Source organism: Cryptomeria japonica, chromosome 2 (assembly GCF_030272615.1).
Source record: "Cryptomeria japonica chromosome 2, Sugi_1.0, whole genome shotgun sequence".
Taxonomy (NCBI): Eukaryota; Viridiplantae; Streptophyta; class Pinopsida; order Cupressales; family Cupressaceae; genus Cryptomeria; species Cryptomeria japonica.
This window is the reverse complement of record NC_081406.1, coordinates 625,638,265-625,660,715: the sequence shown is the minus strand read 5'-3', so window position 1 is coordinate 625,660,715 and position 22,451 is coordinate 625,638,265. Positions and strand designations below refer to the sequence as shown.

General features: G+C 34.2%; 1 protein-coding gene across 1 annotated transcript; it reads right to left on the bottom strand.

Moving 5' to 3' along the window:
* Positions 1–12,874: 12,874 nt before the first annotated feature.
* Positions 12,875–16,208, bottom strand: LOC131078700 (putative glutamine amidotransferase GAT1_2.1). Its single transcript, XM_058016471.2, has 6 exons — positions 16,172–16,208; positions 14,658–14,753; positions 13,661–14,007; positions 13,379–13,558; positions 13,086–13,292; positions 12,875–12,949 (listed from the first exon to the last, which is right to left on the bottom strand). Exons 1-6 carry the CDS (start codon positions 16,206–16,208, stop codon positions 12,875–12,877), a joined length of 942 nt encoding a protein of 313 aa, XP_057872454.2.
* Between the last annotated feature and the right edge of the window lie 6,243 nt (positions 16,209–22,451).

Here is a 22,451-nt window from a genome sequence, read left to right as displayed (position 1 = left end):
CTGATTTCATTTTCATCTACAATCTTCATCTAGATCTTAATTAGGGGTTAATGAGTTTTAATTTCAGTTCACAATCCTTATTTAGATCTTAATTAGGAGGACAATTTACTCTCTTCATTTCAATTTTAATCACATATAGCTTAAAGGGTTTCAATTTCAAACATGATCCATGATGTTTCGCCCTGGTGAGAACGTTACCCCCGTGCTTCAACCCGACCTAGGATTTGACAATGACCAAGAGGACGTTATCACTGCATTAAACAACCTTGCATGGAAAACTAAAACTAGTTATACTCAATACATGTGTACTATATTTGTCATAGAAGAGGAAGATGATAGAGCCCAACGTCTTGAAGCTTCTATAAGAAGAGAAGTTGAACAAGAGAGAGAAAAAGAATGCCACAGAGAACAAGAGAGAATCTAAGCTTTTCATCCACCTCCTCCACAACCTTGATAGGATTTGAGCCTTCCTTTGGTTAGTTTTTAGTGTCTTGCATACTTAATTTAGGTTTTTATCTCATATCTCTAAAAATGAATTAAAAAACACACTGCCTCGTAGAGTAAAAGTCTAGGTTTCCAGGATATTGTCAAAGAGTAGAACGTATAAATTGAACAAACGCTTTCAAAAATCCAATGAGTAGAGCAACTATTCAATGAAACCTATGAGTATATATCCCTTACTGTATATGAGATGTGTGTTTTGTCTTATATACAGAAGTATAACATGCACCCAACAACACCTATCCCAATCTTTTGAAAGTTTGATAACCTGTATCCTTGAAAATGAATCAAGATGGTTCTCCCTGGTGAGGAAGAAGAAGAATCCATTGTACTTCAACCTGATTTAGGATTTTATGATAAGAAAGAAGATATAATCTCTGAATTGCATGTTTTAGCATGGAGAATGAATACCAATTGGATTGAGTTTAGACAAAACACCGTTGTTTTAGAAGAAGAAGAAGATAAAGCACAACGCCATGAAGAAGCTTTGCAAAGAGAACAAGAACAAGAACGCGAGTGAGGACAATCTTTTCAAGCCACTTTCACACCTCCTCAATAATATTTCACACTTGTTTCTCATAAATTTTATTTATTTCATGGTTAATTTTTTGTTTCACATTACCAATTTGTGAAATTGAGTTGGATTTCTCTCTAATTTGTAGTTGTTAAGAGCTACGCAGTTGGCTTGAAACTACACACTTGGTCAAGATTGTAGTGCACTTGGTCTATGAAATTGTGCATTTGGTCAATATAATAGTGCATTTGGTCAATCTTATAGCGTATTTGGTCAATAGAATAATGCATTTGGTCTTTGAAGCTACGCGGTTGGTAGGTATAGGCAATTTGTAGATTAGGGTTTCTCTATTGATTTTCAAAGGTTTCAATTTGATTTCATCATAAGGTTTCAGGGGTTACAAATCAGTTTGTGTAACATCTTGGCGTCCGTGGGATGAATATTAAAACAAATCAAACTACTAATTTGTTTGGTACGAAAAGATTGTCAAGACTTGAAACCCAAACAATCATATGTGTTTGATTTTTCATTAGATTAGGTCACAAATGAATTTTCTTAATGGGAATTGACATGGATTGTCTTATGTTTACCTTAGCTCACAACTGTGTTGTTTAAAGGAATGAACCTATGTCTTCTGTGTTTTGAGTGCTTACTCTTTCTGTAGGGTGGGCCCATTATTGCATCAAGTAGCTTTCCACCCGACTTCAAGGTCTTGGGAGAAAGAGAAAGGTGATAACAACACTCACCTTTTTTTTTAGTTAAGGAATATTTTTGTGGCGATTTCATCACCTCACAAGGGTATTTCAAAATAGGAATAGCTTCGGGATTTCATCACCTCTTAGATATTTTAGAGCGATATCTCTTTTTGGGTCACTATATAAAAGGATTTGCTAAAAAGTTGTTTGCAATCGAAGTGCAAGCTGAATTTAAGTCTTTTGATAAGGGTTGTTAGAGCTTTAAGTAGCTCACTTCATGAAATCCGCATAACAGCTTTGTTCCTCAAAGAATTGTACGAACAATTATTTTAGTAGCCCAAATCCCTTTGCTTGTTGGTGTAGGAGGTCAGACCTCTAAAGCCACCCCACATTGCTACTATTCATTGTAGAGGTAGAATTTTCCTCAGTTCATAAGATTTTTGGATCTTCGAGGAAAAGAGATTTGGTGTGCTCGTGTTGTGGAGGGGAGCCAATGTCACTGATATCTCTACCCATCTGCTTTGTTTCGGTGTTTGGATTTATCTGAGTGGGGACTCAACAAGTAGTATCATCTTTCCAACCTAGGAAAGGCATGCTTCATATCTATTAATACTAGTAAAATATGGGCTAATTCACGCCCCTTTCTCAACTTTGAGTGTGTTTCAAATTCAAGTTGAACAAACAACCATCTCTATCTACTTTATCTTCTATGACTATTCATGCTAAACATTTTCAGAATCTGAACACTTTCCAAAAAAAAAAAATTTAAACATTTCCACCCAATCAAGCAAAGAAACTTGTTCAAAATTTCCAACAAATTTAAACGTTCCAAAATCTCAAACCATCTCAAACTTGTTTCAACCATACCTAGACTCCACTATATAATTGCATATTTTCATATCTATTATCCTAAAGTCATATCATAAGTTTTACATAAATCATAAGTTAGTTCAAAGTCTCAAGTCCATTTCCATTTGTTCCATATCATTTCATAATATCTTGCATAATTGCTCCAATAAGTCTTAATCTTTGCACAAGTCTTATACCCATTTCATTTATCTCGCTTCATAATAAGATTGCATATTGCCTCATACCATAGTTTGCATAGATCTTAGGTTAATTTCCATCTTCCCTAGATCATTCCAAAATAGTTTGCATTTGTAAAATTATCATATATGCCTAGTCTTAGATTCATTTGGTGCAAAACATATTAGGATAGACTTCATAATACTTCCTTCATCATAGATTCATCTTTGCATTTGTCCCTATTATTGCCATAGATTATCTTTGCATAGTATTGTTTTTCATATAAGTCATAGGTATATGTATTAGCATCACTATCCTCATTTTAGATCCTATCATTCCTTAGTATCAATCTTCATTTTGAACTTAGATCATAAAACCAAAATTTTGGGATACAAGAAAATTCAAATCTTAGGATCAAACCTAGTATTAGTGTCAAAGGAGTCAAAAACCTTGTCAACATTCCTTTTCATTTTCAATCACTATCAGGTCCAACCCAAGCTCATTTGTCTAGCTACGAGCACAACTCTATCATAATCTTGTCCTTTAGAGGTCTTGACTTTGTTGCAATTTCTCAAAGGTCACACCTTTAGGTTTGTAGTCTCAAAGATCCCAAATTTTCCCAAAAATAACAACAACATAGGTTTCATTATCTTCAATTTGTATCTTGTTCATTTTCCCCAAATCCAAAATTCAAAAACATTAGCATAATTCATAGTGCACATGGTTGAAACACGTTTCCAGATCTCTAGAAAACAAGAAGAAAAGATGGAAGGGACACCATTGAGACGATCCCAATCACATTCAACACAATCAGGAAATCTTCAATCCAAAAATAGGTTTGAACTCACAACCTCAATTTGACAGGAGATGGAAATATTCCCTTGACAACACCAATAAATCTACCACCAAGTCTGGACTTAGACCCATCAACCCAAGGCTACAAATTCAATCAGGACCATTTTTAGGAACAAAACTAGTTTTATACCTAGACATTAGTTACGTTAGACCTAAATAATCCTTCAACGTAAACATGCAGTCAGATGCATCATCTGTTTCAAACCCCTCACAAGAGAGACATTTCTTTGACTAAAGTATCACAAAAACAAATTGACAAAGCCATAAGCAACCCAAGAATTATTGAAACTTTAGATCAGTTGATTTTCAAGGACCCGTTGTGATTTTTCAATTGACTCAAAGAAAAAATAGCACCAACATCTGAAAACAAATCCACATTAGGAGAACTTGAGTCCTAACTTGGAATGTGAGAACAAACACAACATGCTCAACAAATAGTTCAAACAAATCTTCCACAAGAACTAGATCAAGTCCCAGGACTTACAAAAAAAGACTTGGGCAAAAGCCCTCATAAGAAATTAATTGCGCAAATTCCCTCAAAGACATCATTCAAAAAGTTTGATAACCCATTATTTATTACCACATCATCAACACATCAAATGGATCCATACAAGGTACCAATATCATAGGTAACGATGGGAACCTTGGCAAACACTATTTGACCTCCTCCAACATCAAATGTCCCTCAAACGGGTCTACAACAACCCTTTACCCAAGAAGTGATTACATATACAACAAGAATGCCATACATACCACCCTTGAATGAGAATACACAAACACACCTGAATGTTTCCCTCACAGAAGCAATATCTACACACGTCCAAGTAGATTGATGATACAAATGCAATCTTGTAAGGGTAAAAGCACAATGTTCTGTCACAATTTTATAAAGGAAGTGGCCAACACAACTAAAAACTGTTTAACTTCGATAGCATAAAAGTGATATTTCTAAATTGAATTTAAAAATGATGTAAACTGATCAAATATAAAAATATTAATGAAATTTATGTCTATTTTTTTTTTTTTTTTTTTAAATTGACATTTTTTTATATATATTCAAAGACAAAAATTATTGCTGAATAATGCTAAAAATCAGGGTTTCTAGTCGGCGTCACCAAAAAAAATGAAAACAAACCTATTTTTTGTTGATTTTAATTTCCCAAATAGAGGAAATATATATGCAGTGTTAAAAAAGTTTAAATTAAATTTTGATGTATATTTTTCTCATAATAATATTTTTAAGTCCTTGACATAGTTGAATTTGGTAGTTTTCATTCGAAGTCACCTTTTGTCTACTAAATTTATGATTATTAAAAAAAAATAATACCGTTTTGGAGAAGATTCTCTCATCTAGTGAAAAATATATTGAAAAAAAAATTAATATCATTTAATATTTATTTTTTAAATTTCTAATCAGCTTCTTTTTTAACTTAAAAAACCTACTCGCAAAGTTTAATTAACAAAAAATATTAAAATTAGTCAAAATACTAAACAAATTATATGTCTAGATTCATGACTTCAAGCTCTACAAAAGAGTATTTTTTATTTTTGTAAGAAAATAGTCTGCCTGAAGTAAAATTGAGCAGAAGTGAAAAGTTTCATAAATACAGACAAAATAGGTGATTTGGTTGCCGCATCACCTACCACATAGGGGAGTCCTGCTGAGTTCGACTGAACTATTTTAATTTTTTTCGAAAATTTCTAAGCTCAAGCGCTCACAAAAAGTGCCTAGATGGCACTAAGAGTCTGACTGAACTCTTGGCGCCATGTCAGCAACACAAGGTGCCACGTGGTAGGGCAGTAGTCTGGCTGGACTCAGTCCGATTGAACTTACTTCAATCAAACTACCCCCAGCTTCATGCTTTTGCTTGTAAACATGCGACTATTGTACCACAAGTTGACATATCTACTCCCATGTTGAGAATCAACACCAATACACAACAAGGTCAACCAAGCAATATTCTTCCACAAGAGGGTGTAAATATGATGTCACAAACCAAGCCTTCCAAACATCGAAAATGAAAAATAGAAATGCTTGACAAACTTCTTGGGAGATTAGGATACACGCAACCGACTATTCAAGAACGACAAGTTGCTACACAATATCGACAATATATAAAACCAACTGTGCAAGATGGTACCCAATATCAAGCTCAACAAACCCAAGATCGTCAAAATTTTGGACTAACACACCAAGTGATACAACAACAACAATAAATTGTTCAACCATATCAACAATAACAATCTGTGTCACAATATCAACAACAGAAAATAAAAAATAAAAATGCTTGATAGTCTGCTTGGGAGCTTAGGATACATGCAATTGACTATTCAAGAACAACAAGTTGCTACACAATATCGAATATAGATGAAACTAACTGTGCAAGTTGGTACCCAATATCAAGCTCAACAAACCCAAGATCATCAAAATCTTTGACTAACACACCAAGTGACACAACAAAAACCGATTGTCCAACCATGGCAACGACAATCTATGCCACAATATTAACAACATATACCTCAAGTTCCTTGATTTCAGCAATAGGTGACAGTCGAGAACCCAACAACAAATACTAGTAGCACAATTGCAACAACAACAACGTCGTCGTTTTCTGACAATTTGAACTCAATAACAACCTATCCAACAAACACAACTATTTCAACCTCAGACACAATCAAATAGGAAATTTCAACCTCAAACACAATCCAACACTCAACATCAATCCCATGTTCAGTCTACAATGTAACATGTCAACAACCACAACAATTAGATCAATACCAAGACACAGTTGTGGCACAATATGGTGACCCATACAAAGACACACCAATAGAAAGTACACCTCATTCCACTATTCCCAAATAATAAGAGCATCCACTTGGACTAATAGTATATAGGCAACGAGGTCATGTGAGAATGAACGATGAACCTCCTAGACAAGGACCTTCTGATGCAATGATGCAACAAATTCAGAAATTATCCAAACAAGTTGAAGCATTACAGACAAGAGGAATTAAAAGAAGTTACACACCATAGGACTTATGTCCTAATCCCTTTGACAAAAGTCTATACATGCCTCCTTTTCCTAAATACTTCACTGTGCCTAAATTTGACAAATGCAAAGGAAAAGGAGACCTAAAAGATCATATCAGAGAATTCTACGTGTCTTGTATGGAAATTCACTTTGATCACACATATCTCATGCGTCTATTCCCGCAAAGTCTATCTAGACAAGTAATGGGTTGGTATGTATGATTTCATGGTAACATTAAGTCATGGAATGAGTTAGCTGAGAAATTCATTCACCATTTTGCCTTCAATAAAGATAATGATGTCACGATGACCGACCTTTGCCTACTAAATAGAACATAGGAAAATATTTTGTGACATTCTTACAAAGATGGAAAAACTTAGTTAATCAATGTCCATTTGACATCCTTGAAGAACAACAAGTCAACCTGTTTATCAAAAACCTGGTACTGGAATTAATACGTATGAATTAAAGATCAAAATTCTTAGCACTACCGACAAAATTTTCAAGAAAGGGATGAACATTGAGAATTCTCTTATACAAAAAGGGGTTATCTAGATCTCTAAAGACAACACCAACAACCCTAGCAGTTTTATTGATAAGAGCAAATTATGGTCTAGAAATAAGAATGCTAACAATGATGGAGTTATGGCCATAAAGATAGTAAACAATATGCAAATAAAACTCATCCTCAAAGGGTCCATACCATCGAATACTCAAACAACGTACCAACTCAACAATAAACCCAAAACAATGTACCAACTCAACAAGATCAAGAAACCAATACTATGCAACAAAATCAATAGTGACGACCTCCTCAAAACAAAGGCACACCTCCTTGATAGTTCACACCCTTGAGGGAACCCATTGAGTCTATATTAAAATAACTACTTCAATCAAATCTTGTACAACTACCCAAGATTGGAAATGAACCAACAGTAAAACCTGGGTGGTGGAATGACAACCAATATTGCAAATATCACCAAACAAAGGAACACAAAACTCCTTATTTCTAGCTTAAACTTCTGATACAAGATTTAATTGACCAAGGTTTGGTTGAGATATATTCTTTGGCAACTTCCTCAAACACAGATCACACCATATTTAAGAATTCGTTACTTGATCATGATAAAGGAAAAGCCTCTACATCTAATTTTGACTCAAAAGGAAATGTTAATTACACCAGTGCTTCCCATCAATATATGATCAATTATCTCCAAATATCAGATAGTCATTTATCTACCATAAGAATTAAGGATCCAAGTTTCCAATGTGCGATAACTACCTGGCGATCTAAGGTTGTTTTGCAAGGAGCTCCTCCTACGTTACAAGTTACCATCCAATATAATATCCTTGATCATTTAGGAAAAACACAAGCACAAACATCTATCCTTGAATTGAACTTGTGTATATCTCGTACTCATAGAGCAGTCCTTGACAAAGCATTAAAATAATCCATAGTTCCTACTAACATAAATGTCGACCAATTTCAGGCCATGATAGGTGCTCCCTCACACCCAATTACTTTTACTGAAAATGATTTCCCACACAACAAGCCTAATCACAATGATCCATTGCATCTAGAAATATTTATCCACAACACTAAAATAAAATGAGTCTTGATAGATAGTGGAGCAGGATTGAACATTTGTAAATTGAGAGTTATCTTAGCTCTCGTCTACTCTGAAAGTGACAAATTGATCCTTCAAAGAAGATAACTATCAAAGCTTATGATAATGCAGAGTGCCTTTCCAAGGGTGTCATTGTGTTACCCATTAGAGTTGGACCCACCATTGAAAGTATAACACTACAAGTTCTGGACCTTGATCTACCCTACAACATGATTTTGGGTCGCCCCTAGATACATGCCATGAAAGAAATCCCATCTACTTAACATCAGTGCCTCACATTCCCATACAATGGAACATAAATCACTATCCCTGGAGATCTAGATCCATTCCAATTTTGTGCTAACTAGAAAGGAACATTTAAACAACAAGTACAAGTAAATAGAGAAGCTTTGTCATCCAGTGATACTTCTCAAAACATGGATCCTCAAACACTGGCTAAATTGTGTAAAGGAAAACTCAAAATTGAAGATGAGAGATGTGGAGAATACACTATGGCGCACTCATTCCTCATTGGAAAACTACCTACTTCTCCTAAGTCATATGTAAAACCACATCTTGTGCCAAAGGAACCCAAAGTTACAATTCAATATCAACCTTCTACTACTTATGATGACTATATGATGCCGCTATATGTGATGCAGTTATTTTATGATGCTCATGTAGTGCAATTATGATGTCATATGATTTGTATATGCTTTATGATGAGATGCAATGGATTTTGTATGATGAACTATGATAATTTTATGTGATGATATATGATAATGCATGGTTTATTTTGTATGTCTGTTTTGATTACAATTGATGCATAATGATGTGAAATAGATTATGTATGACCCTATTATGATTCTGATTATGCACTAACCTTTATGGATATAGGATGGATGCGATATAATATGTAGGATTGACATGTGGTGATGCAGGTGAATACGAAATGCAATACATAACTATTATTTTTGGTATGCCATTATACTCAATCATATGATGCGTGACTACATGGGATCAAGGACGCAAAGAGATTGAGTGGTGGAAGGTAGAAGATATGAGGGTGACAAGCTTCTTGTGCTATTATCATCATTGAGCTTATTATGGCTAGTGTTTTGTGACCATCCAGATATGGGTTAGACCGAGATAGTCAATGTATCATTTGCATGGAGATAAAACACTCTCAAACAAGGAATGTCCCTATACACACTAGACTCGTGACGTTGTCAATGATCTTGTGTCACCATATCCTCAAACAAGTCATAGTGTTAATGGGAAACAATCCACAAGGAGAAGTCAAGTAATCATGCCTGAGCCATGCCGAACACTCTAGTCTATATACATGCTTGAGAACCATAGGAAACATGATTCAAAAAAGGTCAAATCAAATAAAACCAAAGACCTATCACTAAAAAACACTAAAATCCTCATGTCATAGATATTTCTTGTCACAGATGTTTGAAAGTTTGATCTGGTTACAATATTGTATCCTGATAGACAGTGCGAAGATTGCAAAGTCGTGCTATAGTCTTAGTCCACCAAAAAGATTGATTTGTTGAAATTTCAGTGTTACTCATGCCTTGTCTAAAATTGACTCATTCCATGAAACTGATATATTATTACGAAGAAAGGTGAAAACTTTATTATGAATTGGCAATTCAAATTATCTTTTATTGTGGATTGTGCATGAAAGAAGGAAGGTATGAAAAGAGATGCTCCTCACAACATGTGATGCCAAGGATCCATTTTTAAACCTCAATCGAGGATATGCCCCTAGTTATAGATAGGATCTGATTATTATGGGCAAAGCAAAAGGGACAAAAGTTTTATTATAGATAGAGAAATGACCTTAGGTAGATCAATGACAAGCCATGATGGAGATGGGTAGGTTATTATGAAACGATAGGATGTGAGTGTGTCCAAACTGAAAATATGATGCAGAATCCTAAAGGAGGGAGGAGCAAGAGTCCCAGCATTGGTAACCTGATTTTCACCATGGTACTTGCTCAGGGCACCACCGAGGTGGTTTTCACCATTGGATGAATTTATTTTTGTTTACTTTTTCATGTTTTTAATTATTTTGTCACACAAGACGCCTGTTTGCCAGGTTTCATGGGATTTACTTTTATGATTGTTTTGTATTTTTGATACTTTTTTTGTATTTTTTATGGGATTGTGTAAAACCTATGAAGGTGTGTACTATTGATAGGATCATCAAGTGGTTCACCTTCAAGAGTAGATAACTGATATGCTTCAGACCCATAAACTATTGTGACAATGTAGGGACCCAACCAATTTGGTTCAAACTTATCCCATTTCTCTTGATCTTGTTAATTCTTGGGGTTTTATCTAAGGACTAAATCACCAACCTCAAATGTGCATGACTTCACCTTATTATTGTAACTATTGGCTCATTCATTGATGATATGTCTTGAGATGATTGAATTTATTATGTCTTCAAATGCTCATCTAACAATTCAAAATCCTATAATCGGGAGACTTTGTAATCTTCATCACTAATAAGATTATGTAAGAAGACCCGATTCTTGATTGAATGATGTGTAGATCTATTGGTTGTCTTCCTTGATGAAGGAACTAAAGTAGAATTACTAGTGTGTGGACTACATTGGCCCATATATGTGTCATCTAAAGAAGTTTGGGCATCCCTGGGAACAAAAGCCGTCAAGCAAGTTTCATTAAAGCCCCATCAATATGATATACCACCAAGGGGGATTTGATGTATGGAATGAATGATTGTAAGGTGAAGGCTTATGAGTGTGAAAAGAAGTGAAAGTAGAATGACTTGATGGAGACTAAGGTCAACAAGTATAACTTTTGGAATTTATGCCCCCAATTAATTTAGTGTCACGAGAGATCAACTCTTGTTCTTTTTTCTTCATAGTATTTTTATCCTTGACTTTGATTTTTTCTAAGTCCAATAGCTTTTGATTTTTATTTGGACAAAATGACTTTTCTTTATTTTTGACTTTTTGATTTTTCTTTTCAAAGCTTGATTTTTGATCCCCAATGAGTAAGGGCTTTTGTGATTCTTGTTGATCCATGTCTAGGAGAGGAATGAAAATGGGATTGGATGAAATGGCAATGATTTATGAGCTCTCAAAAGGACTAGTGATATATTCAATGGATTCTTTGTTGGAACCACTGTTAGGACTATTGATATCAAGAGTTGCTTGTACTACTATAGGAGATTTGCATTTAGACTTAGTAGCCACAACATTAGGTGGTTCATATCCAATTCCTTAACATTGTGAATTATATATAGGTTGTAAGAGCTCTAGCATTCCAAGTGCTCATGTACACCATGATCTGTTCCATGATAGCCCATGATTTGTTACAGTGCTTCCTTCACGATTTCCTAGTCAACAATTATATTATGACAAAAAAAGTTATAATTTTTTATTACTTAATCAGAACATTATGTAAGAGATTTATAAAAAAAAAAGGTGTACTTTTAAACCACAAGTTATGAACTTTAAATTGATGAAAAATACAACATTCATACATGCATGTAAAACTTATCAAAAACAACACAACATTCATACATGCATATAAAACTTTTCATCTTCAATTTATTTGATGAAAAATCATTACAAATATTTCAAATATATAAAAGTCTTGCTAGTGACATAATATTAAATATCTGATACAAGTTTAAATGTTTGAAACATTCAACAATAGCACTCTAATGGGGTTTGAATCTTGATGGCAAAAAAAAACCACCACAACATACCAATATTGGTTTAAAAATATTTTATTCGCCACATATAAAAAAACATAATTTTTACATGTATTTATTTGAAAATATTATGTTTACTATTAAATATTAATATTTTGACAAATAAATTACTATCAAATTTAATATAAAAGATGACATTTTTATTAAACATTCATACCATTACACTTTACCCTATAAAATACCTTTTAATATTAATAAAGTTATAAAAAAATAATTATATTTACTTAATGGGTGGGGTTCAAACCATAGTTGATAAGAGTTAATGAAATGAAAACAATACCTTTGTTCAACAAATATTTCCTTTTTTTGGTCTCAAATGAAGTTAACAATAATAGCCCATCAGTCATATAAAATCAAGATTAGTAAGATCATTTCCATCACAACTCATTGGCTTAAGATTAGTCTCATTGTGTTGAAAATTTTGAAATTGTTGAACCGTAGGATTCTTTCGGCCAATCTTTTAAGCCTAGAGAATGTCAGTCAATTCTTAGCGTTTAACACTTTTAAACTTAAAAATCAAAGCTTAGTCGTTTAACACTTTTAAACTTAAGAGTTAAAACTTAGTGTGTGATTTAAACCATCATAATTCGTGATATCTGTGAGCAAATATTAAATTTTAAATTTTTAAGTCGATAAATGTAAAGCAGAGAAAACTGAAGTTTTCAGAATTGAATCGAAAGATGTGCTTGAAAATATGTTGGAAAGAGGTGATATAATTCAATAGGAAACATTCACGATATGTATTTACAATCACAGTCAACCATATTTGAAGGCTAAGGTAAGTGGGTTGATTGAAGTAGCTTTTCCTCCAACGCCTGTGATCCAATGTCAACCATCATCTGATAAAATTCAACAGAATCTATATTCATATTGGTATGATCTTCTTATATCAGCTTGGATAGAGAATAACTCTTCACTATTCTCTTGCCTTGATACGCAATCACAGCTTTTACAAATTCCTGAGGAAAACAAGCAAACACTTGTGAAAAACACACCTCAGAGATTAGTGAATTATGAGATTTAGGGAAAGTTTTATTGTCTTTTCAGAAAAAATCACAACTTTAACAAATGAAAAGAGCTTAAACAGTGAATTACCTCATAGATCCTCGGGCATCCTGGATAATCAAAAACATTCTCTGTGCAATATTCGCCATCATGACGCATTCTTTCGGGGTGGAATTGCAGGCCCATAATGAATTTGCCTTCCTCTGGATTGTATGCATTTGGGTCATAAAATGCTTCAATCAAACCATCTGGGGCATATGCCATTGGCCTGAATCTCTCTGCCAATCTCTTTATGCCCTAGAAATCACATAACAAATCTGAGTGGGTAGTGGAATATAATTCAATATATTGTTGAATAAAAGCCATTGAGGCACATGATATACCTGATGATGATAACTATTAACCATAATCTCCATATTGGCTCCTTGTAATGAATCTTGAAACCAGAAGTGAAGTGGAGTATCTTCTACCACTTTGATAGGGTGCCTATACCCATCATAATTATCATAGTTTATGTGCTTAATATCAAAGCCTGATTTTTCAGACACCTCTTTCTCTATATCCTGCAGTGCAGCATGCATTTTTTTAAGAATCCAATACACAATTATAACTACCCATCTGGTCTATTGTATAGACCTGAAATCAAAGAAATTAGATTGCATTACCTGATATAGGGTTCCCCCACAAGCTACATTGAGGAGCTGAGATCCTCTACATATACCCAAATAAGGTATGTTCCTTTCCAGACAGCGCTGGACAAGCTGCAATTCAATGGAATCCTTTGCTCTGTCAATGGCAGTATCACTGCTGTGCAATTTCCTTATTTCGTCCAGTTCATCATGGGATAAACAATTCTCATTCTGGTAGAGGGAAGGGTCAACGTCCTCCCCTTCACAAAGAAGAACTCCATGAAAAGGCTCAAAGCCATCTAGCATCTGCTGTATGGGTGAGATTCTTGGAACAATAACTGGAACTGCCCCATTGTTGGCTATCAAATCTAAGTGGTACTCTCCTGAACAAATATAGACGTTCAGTTTGGATAGTATTTTCATTACGGTTTTTGGATCACATCACCAGTTTCTATTTATCCTGACAGAAAACTTTATAAAAGACACTCACACAATTTATTCCATAAACATGATAGGTAGATCAATTATTTCCATTTTCACCTTAAGCAAATTAAAACTTAGTTAGAAATTAATCCAAGTTTCCCAAAAACGAAAATAACTTGTTGGACAAAATCTTTGGCATTGACGTCAGCTTTCTGGAAACAGATTGGACTTGTCAGATACAAGATACGATCCATAGAGAATAAATCTATGCTCTGAAAAGAAATCCTCTCATAATGCTCATTCAATGCAAATGAAGATAATCGTCAAGAAAAATCATAGTCTCAAAGACCAGACCATCACACTTGTTTTTAAAATTTATTTGAAAACCAAAACAACCAGGGAATGCGAACAACAAAACCCATCTAAAAATATAGGCATTCTCACCATGACTGTCATCATGAAGAACAATTGCAATTTGAATTTATATGGCATCTCAAAAACAAGTAAAGAAAGCCTATTAATGGCGAACAAACTTATGGGATACATTATTTTCTGCAACTACGTAGACATAAATAGAAAACAAAAGAGATGAGTGGGAGGTTTCCCATACCTACGAAGTTAATGAATTTGTTCTTACGAATGCTTCTTCTGGAGACGATGAGAACCCGTGGGAGCATCCTCACTGAGACCACTTTTTTTTGCTCTCCTGCAGTGAATGCATTACCCTCTTACAAAACTCTTCAAAATCCTTGTCTGCTCTGGATTGTTAAGGGGATTTTGATGAATGTATAACTCAGCTGTGTGTAAGTTCTCTTCTTATGGATAAGAGTAGCAGCGGGAATATAGGCAGTGATCCTTTGTCCCGGCCGCCACCCTCCCTATTTGGCCAATTGCAGCCTTACGCCTCATGTGGGTGATGTGGCTTCTCTGCAACTATATGCGGCAAGATAACAAATACTTCATTTCCCTTCCCTTTTCAATTGTAATGGAGTAAATTGCTTGCCTTGCACATTACCATTTCCATTTCGGAGACTTAAGTTTTTTATATATAATTAGGGTATAGGGGAAAGAGTCCAATAGTCATCTATTCTGATTTTGTGCATCTCAAGTTTTTAAATGGTATGTGGGATTTGGAGAAATTCTTATTGTGTTTCTTTGTATTTGATTAAAAAGTTCAAAGATAATGTTTCAATTTCAAAATATTTAAGATGAATGTGATTATTTGCATAAAGGTCAAAAAGTGGTCAAGTAGAATATGCCCCATACCAATGCAGATGTCTATATAACATATAGGACGCATCTTTCACTGTGATTTTTAATTAATTAAAAATAAAAAATTCATTGTATTTTATTTTTAGTTATTTAATAAATACGGTCAAAGATACATCCTATATGTTGTATAAACAAAAGTCATACCTATTCATAGACATTCCAATAATCATGTGTTACAACCACCAAAAAAATTGCAAAATTGCTCTAATCCATATTCCTTTAATGAACGTTTCTTCTTATACCTATGCAAAAATGCCCATTGTGCATTATGATCACCAAAAAAGTTGCATAGCTCCTCTAATTAAATATTTGATGGTTAACTATTGGATACATAAGTGAACAAGTATTGATACATGTGGAATATTTTAGTGGCATTTAAATAATCATGTATTAGTTATCTAAAAACATAGTAATTGGGAGGTAAGGTGTGAAAGAGTTGAGCATTTATTGGTACATGGCCAACTATCAAGTCATTTATCCTAATGATGTATTTTCATATTAAGAATTGTTATATTTTATAAAGATATTATGATTTTGTTTCTACATATTTTTAGTGGTTGGTTTTAATTCTTAATTTATTTATTTATTTATTTATTTACCTAGTTTAAAATTTAGATGTAAAAATAAACCAAGTGAAACTCTATGGCATGAAATTGGTTTTACTTTTTAAAGCTAAATTGACTTCATGTTGTCCCCCTCTAATTAGTTGATGTGTTCATACTTAAAAGTATGAAATATTCTAAATCATATCATAGGGTGATTTATAGAACAAACCTTAATTCAATTTAACACATCAAACATTATTCCACATTTGCATGATAATTCAAGGAGCTCATGTATGAACATTCATACCTATGTCAATATCTACATACTTGCAAAGAATGACCATATTGCACGATTGCTTGTTTTCTTCAATCGTAGTTTAAAATATGTTAAATAGGTTTGTCTAGGGTTTTGGTTGAGGTGAATAAGACCATTGCTTAGAAAGCTTCAAAAAAGTGTTTATCAGCATTGTTTGTCTTTATTTTAATTTAAACATCAAGGTGAAGCCTTTCTTTATAGATGCATACCCCCACAAATTACCATTTAACTTCTACACAATTTAGATGATCTATTTTACAAAACATCAGTCAATTTCTCAATAAATTTTTATCTAGGACTTTGTGGTCTAAAATGAACCTAACAAAAAAATTTGAAAGACCCAATTCAAGTTTTGACATTCTTCTACCAAAAAATATAAGAATAAGCAATTTTAAATTCATGATAAAAATTAGAACTATTGAAAAAAACTAAGTGTTTCTTCTTCTTTTTCTAGTTTTCCAAAATTCGTCACATGATCTATATAACAACTTTGAATTAGCTCAATTGAAGTGTATTGCTTTCCATGTTACTTAATCTTACATTTTAGTAAATAAACTCTTTTATTTCTTTACATTTTTGTGAACCCAATATTCTCACACTCTTTAGGAGTTCGGCTTAGGGTTTTCTACCTTCTATATTAAGATTTTGAACTTATTTATTTTATTGCATACATTTTACTTGAAATTTGATTAGAGTTTGTACCCACCTTTGTTTTTGTGCTGTGAGTTTACCTCTATAAAGGTTTGGACTTTTATTTAGTGATCTCTATTTGCCTCATTCCCTACCTACTTTTATTAAGTCATTACGGTTTCCTTGTTAATTTTATTTCTTAAATATTTGTTCTTATTGCTTTCATGTGAGTTCATGTCAAACCTAAAAATCTTTTTCATATTATTTTCTGCTTTAGGGTATGGGACTTAATTATTTTCTATCCATTTGATCTATATCTACCTGTAGAGGATGGGATTTGTCACCCTCAAGGTGATGAACCTCAAGGGACAAACCTACCTTCACTCTACCTCACTTATACTAGTGCTAAAGGTGATCCAGGGGATACTAAGCATAGAATGAGATAAATTACCATCAAACAAAATTCCTGAACGATCCTACTAAGCCTTTGTCTCGAGGACGAGCACGTGGAATCAGGACAATAGTGCAGTGCGCTGTCGTCCTGTACGGATGAAGTACATAAATTGTACAAAAACAATAGATGTGAATATATTATTAAGTAAATGATGTAAACTAAAAAGTAAGCTAAGAGTACAAGGTATACAACACTAAAATAAAATAAGAAAGAGGTAGGGAGAGCTTACAACTAGTCCACAATTGAAGCCTCCAGCGAGATGATTGCCTTCCCATGACTATAAAATTGCACACAAGCAAGAAGGAAATTTGTTGGGGGTTATGTTTAGAGGTTTGCCTTAGCTAGACCCCCATTTCGGTGTTTCCACCTCCACGGACAATCCAAATAGTAGTGATGGGGAAAATTGAAATGATAAAGATAAAAGAGATATGATTAAGATAATAGATAGATTGAAAATGAGAGATTGTAGATATGCAAATGAACTAAGAAGAGTAAGTAAACTCCCTCTAACACTTGTGAAGACTGTACCGTGAGTTCTTCAAGAGGTTGCAATAACCAGTGGTCTTCAAAATGCTTGAAAATCCTGTGCAAGATAAGAGAGAATGGATGCCAAGAGATCAAAATATCTCCCAATGATTCAGAAGTCCTTAGAGAACATGTCAAAATGCAAGTGATATAAGCACTGGAAGGAATCTCGACGTCGGTGACCATGGGCAAAGGCGTTAACAAATCTTTTGAGCATAAGTGTAACACTCAACCAGCCACCTGCGGGCTGATAGATCCACGAGACATGAGTGTGTTGCATGGATGTCTCCGCGGTGCGCTAGAGTCTCATGCTCAATTGGTCAACATGGTTGCTAGAAGCCAAGTTCTAAGTTGACAAAGCGGTCCATGTGGACAAAAGGACAAATATGATGATGCATGATTTCCATCAACTTGGAGCAAAGATGCTTATGTGACACAAAATTACATAGGATGCAATTTATTACATTACACTACCCACCCTTTAGTTGTGTGTTATTGTTACTTCACTTGTCATGTGTGGATATTATTAGCCTTTATCTTAGGATTGTCTTCATTCATATATCAAGGACTATAAGATGTTCTCACTTTTCACTAATTCTTATCATGTATTATTGATGGTATTGCATCTTTCTTTCATGTTGATGATAGGACACATGCTCCATGAGTGAGTTGCTTTCACATGTATATCTATATTTTTGTTCTTAGGCTTGTTGTAAATTATTAATCAACTTAATCTAATCTAATACTTGTGTCACACCTTTCATGATCTTTCTAGATGGAATCTATTATTGTCTTATCTATGTTTGATTAAGATGTCAAAGAGAAGTCTCCAAAAAAAGAAAGAAGAGTCTTCTAATACTAGAGGATTTTCTTCATCTTAAGGACTTTCCAAGAGCATAGCTGCAAATCCCTAAGGCAAGGTAGAAGGGACTTCGAATTTTGGAGGGTCATAAAAGCTTGCTACCATAAAAGTAAAGCAAGGCTCAACTACATAGACAATAAAGGATAAAATGGCCTCTAAAGCCAAGGATGAAGGAAAGGGAATATCCAAAGAACCCAAGACCTATAAGAGAGATAGAGTTGTTAAAAGGAGACTCAATCTTTCAATATTAGAAGAAGTAGTCTCTCTGAAGAGAAAAAATGGTGAGGGCAACATCAAAATCCCCCCTTTCTACAATAATGTTTCTTTGTATTTGATTTAAGAGTTCAAAGATATTGTTTCAATTTCTAAATATTTAAGATGAACATGATTATTTGCATAAAGGTCAAAAAGTGGTCAAGTAGAATATGCCCCATACCTATGCAGATGCCTATATAGCATATAGGACGTACCTTTTATTATGATTTTTAATTAATTAAAAATAAGAAATTCATTGTATTCTTATTTTTAGTTATTTAATAAATACAGTCAAATTTTTTTTGTAAAATTGCTCTAATACATATTCCTCTAATGAATGTTTCTTGTGATACCTATGCGAAAATGCCCATTGTGCATTATGATCACCAAAAAAGTTGCATAGCTCCTCTAATTAAATATTTGATGGTTAAATATTGGATACATAAGTGAACAAGTATTGATACATGTAGAATATTTTAGTGGGATTTAAATAATCATGTATTAGTTATCTAAAAACATAGTAATTGGGAGGTAAGGTGTGAAAGAGTTGAGCATTTATTGGTACATGGCCAACTATCAAGTCATTTATCCTAATGATGTAATTTCATATTAAGAATTGTTATATTTTATAAAGATATTTTGATTTTGTTTCTACATATTTTTAGTGGTTGGTTTTAATTCTTAATTAATTTATTTGTTTACTTAGTTTTAAATTTAGATGTAAAAATAAACCAAGTGAAACTCTATGGCATGAAATTGGTTTTACTTTTTAAAGCTAAACTGACTTCATGTTGTCCCCCTCTAATTAGTTAGTGTGTTCATACTAAAAAGTATGAAGTATTCTAAATCATATGGTGCGGTGATTTATAGAACAAACCTTAATTCAATTGAACACATCAAACATTATTATTTCACATTTGCATGATAATTCAAGGAGCTCATGTATGAACATTCATACCTATGTTAATATCTACATACTTGCAAAGAACGATCATATTGCACAGTTGCTTGTTTTCTTCAATCATAGTTTAAAATTTGTTAAATAGGTTTGTCTAGGGTTTTGATTGAGGTGAATAATACCATTGCTTAAAAAGCTTCAAAAAAGTGTTTATCAGCATTGTTTGTCTTTATTTTAATTTAAACATCAAGGTGAAGCCTTTCTTTATAGATGCCCGCCCCCACAAATTACCATTTAACTTTTACACAATCTAGATGATCTATTTTACAAAACATTGGTCAATTTCTCAATAAATTTTTATCTAGGATTTTGTGGTCTAAAATAAAACCTAACAATTTTTTTTGAAAGACCCAATTCAAGTTTTGACATTCTTCTACTAAAAAATATAAGAATAAGAAATTTTAAGTTAAAATTTTAAATTCATGATAAAAATTCGAACTATTGAGAAAAACTAAGTGTTTCTTCTTTTTTTTCTAGTTGTAAAGTAAAAAATTGGATCCTAGTGACTCCCCGCCTAGGAGAGAGAAAGGAAGTCACTAGGATGCTTTTCGCTTGGAGGAACTTTACATTCAAAAGAGGGGCTTGAAACCAATAGATCCAAATCCAAGGGAAACAAGAATTTGAATTCCAAGTGGATTTTAAGGGTTGAAGTGTGATTTACCCTCTTTTGTAAATGAGAAAGTTGACTTGTTGACTATGTAGGAAAGAGAGATAAAATGAGTGAAATGAGGAGCTACCAGTTCTGGATCGTGTTGTAACTTCGGATCTGAGATATTTAGACTGATACAAATCTGCCCTGCAAATTTGGAGAAAATTTGTTGGGACCGTCTTGAAAGTGCACACGGTCCTCCACAAAATTCGTGAAACAAAAAGGGTTCTTCTGTCTCTGTAAATAGAGTCCGGATCTGAAAATGCAGTTGCGCACCTATAACCTACACACAGAAAAGAAGGGACGTGGGGTTGTCGATAGGGGTTTACCTCAGTCAAACGCCAATTGAGGAATCAACCTTGAAAGAAAATAATTGCAAATGCTTGAATGTAAACAATGGAAATGTATACCTTGTAGATCTACAATTTTTTGATGATGGTTGCTTTGCTTCTTGAATGTAATCACAAATGTTGCATGAAATGGCATAACATGACAAAACCCTAACACACACATATGCTTGCAAATGAATGTTGTAAATGTTTCTCTAATGGATGAATGAACAAGACACGTGAAGAAGAAGACTTGATGGATGCTTGAACTTTGCCTATCATGTATTTCTTGTATATTTCCTCCTTCTAAATGAGAAGACCAACTCCATTTTATACATGCCTCGAAGAATAAATTCATCTCACCAAAGGCCGACATCGAGGATATTTGGAATCCCAAAATGTAGATAGGACCGGAGGGACCTATCTTGGGGCCACCTTAAGAGGGGGGGACAGTTGCGCCACGCCCCTGTCCTGCCCTACCTTGGGGTTTGGATAGGGTCCTCAAGCCATCTCAGGGCTTAAACAAGAAAAGGTTCGAGGTGAAAATGCAAAGAGAAGTCTCAATTGGGAAGGAAGATGTTGTCGCCAAGGTGAGGACCTCAAATGTGGTTAAAATTGCTAGGGTCACAATTTTATGAGACTACATTTAGCCCCCACTTTAGCAGGAGTACGTCTTACGCCAATACTATCAGTAAAGTAGAAGAAATAAAGATGAAGATGAGAGATGTGAAGCAATACCAGAAGGAGTATAAGACATCACTAATCTTGAGGAACATAAGCCCCCAATCCTATGATCTTAACTCACTCAAACATATGCAAGAGCACACAAAATAAAAAGGAACAAGAGGCACAAAACAAAAACAAATGCAAAAGACACACGACAAAAACAAGACACAAGACGAGAAAATAACTTTTCAAAGAGACTTTGATACTCAGATGTCTCAACAACTAATTAGAACACAAAGACCAATTCCATCACATAAACACAAGCGATCACATAAAAGAGCAAAGTTGACGTCATCCATGAACCATCAATAGAAAAACTATGGCTTCATGAGAGGAAGCAGAGAGAGAGAGGACATGAATACACACTTTAGTGATCCACAAGAAGAAAGGCTAACAAGAGGGAAACCATGGACATCTCGCCCCTAAAACTAGGTGATCCATGGAGAGAAGGACATGGAAATCTAGCCCCCAGAGTCTATATGGGTGATCCATGTAAGGGAGGAGAGTGGGAACACCGTTAGTTCCACCCAACCTCAAGCGCATGTGTGTGCAAGTGAGGTTTGAAGCACCTCATAGGAGTCTATGCCCGAGTATGCTACAACCTTTATAGAATGTATAGTACAAGTGTAAAGAAAGGTGTGATATCTTGCTCTAAGAGTTTGTGCTCTAGTTCTGAGAATAATCATCCTGCATAAGAGAAAAGTGGCATCATCTCATTCTAAGAGTTTGTGCTCTGGTTCCAAGAATGACCCATTGTACAAGAAAAAAGTGATGACACCTCACTCTAAGAGGCTACCCTCTGGTTCCAAGAATGTCCCACTGTACAATGCATGAGAGAAGTATGGTACAAAGGAGCAACGTGGGTATGCTTTAAGGGATTATA

Excerpts from the sequence above, each read along its gene's own strand:
- LOC131078700 (XM_058016471.2), bottom strand. The coding sequence starts at position 16,208 with ATGGTCATTCTTTGCAAGTATGTAGATATTGACATAG. Across the intron at positions 14,754-16,171 it reads GTATGTAGATATTGACATAG|GAGAGCAAAAAAAAGTGGTC; the intron begins GTATGAATGTTC and ends CATTCACTGCAG. Across the intron at positions 14,008-14,657 it reads CAAATTCATTAACTTCGTAG|GAGAGTACCACTTAGATTTG; the intron begins GTATGGGAAACC and ends ATATTTGTTCAG.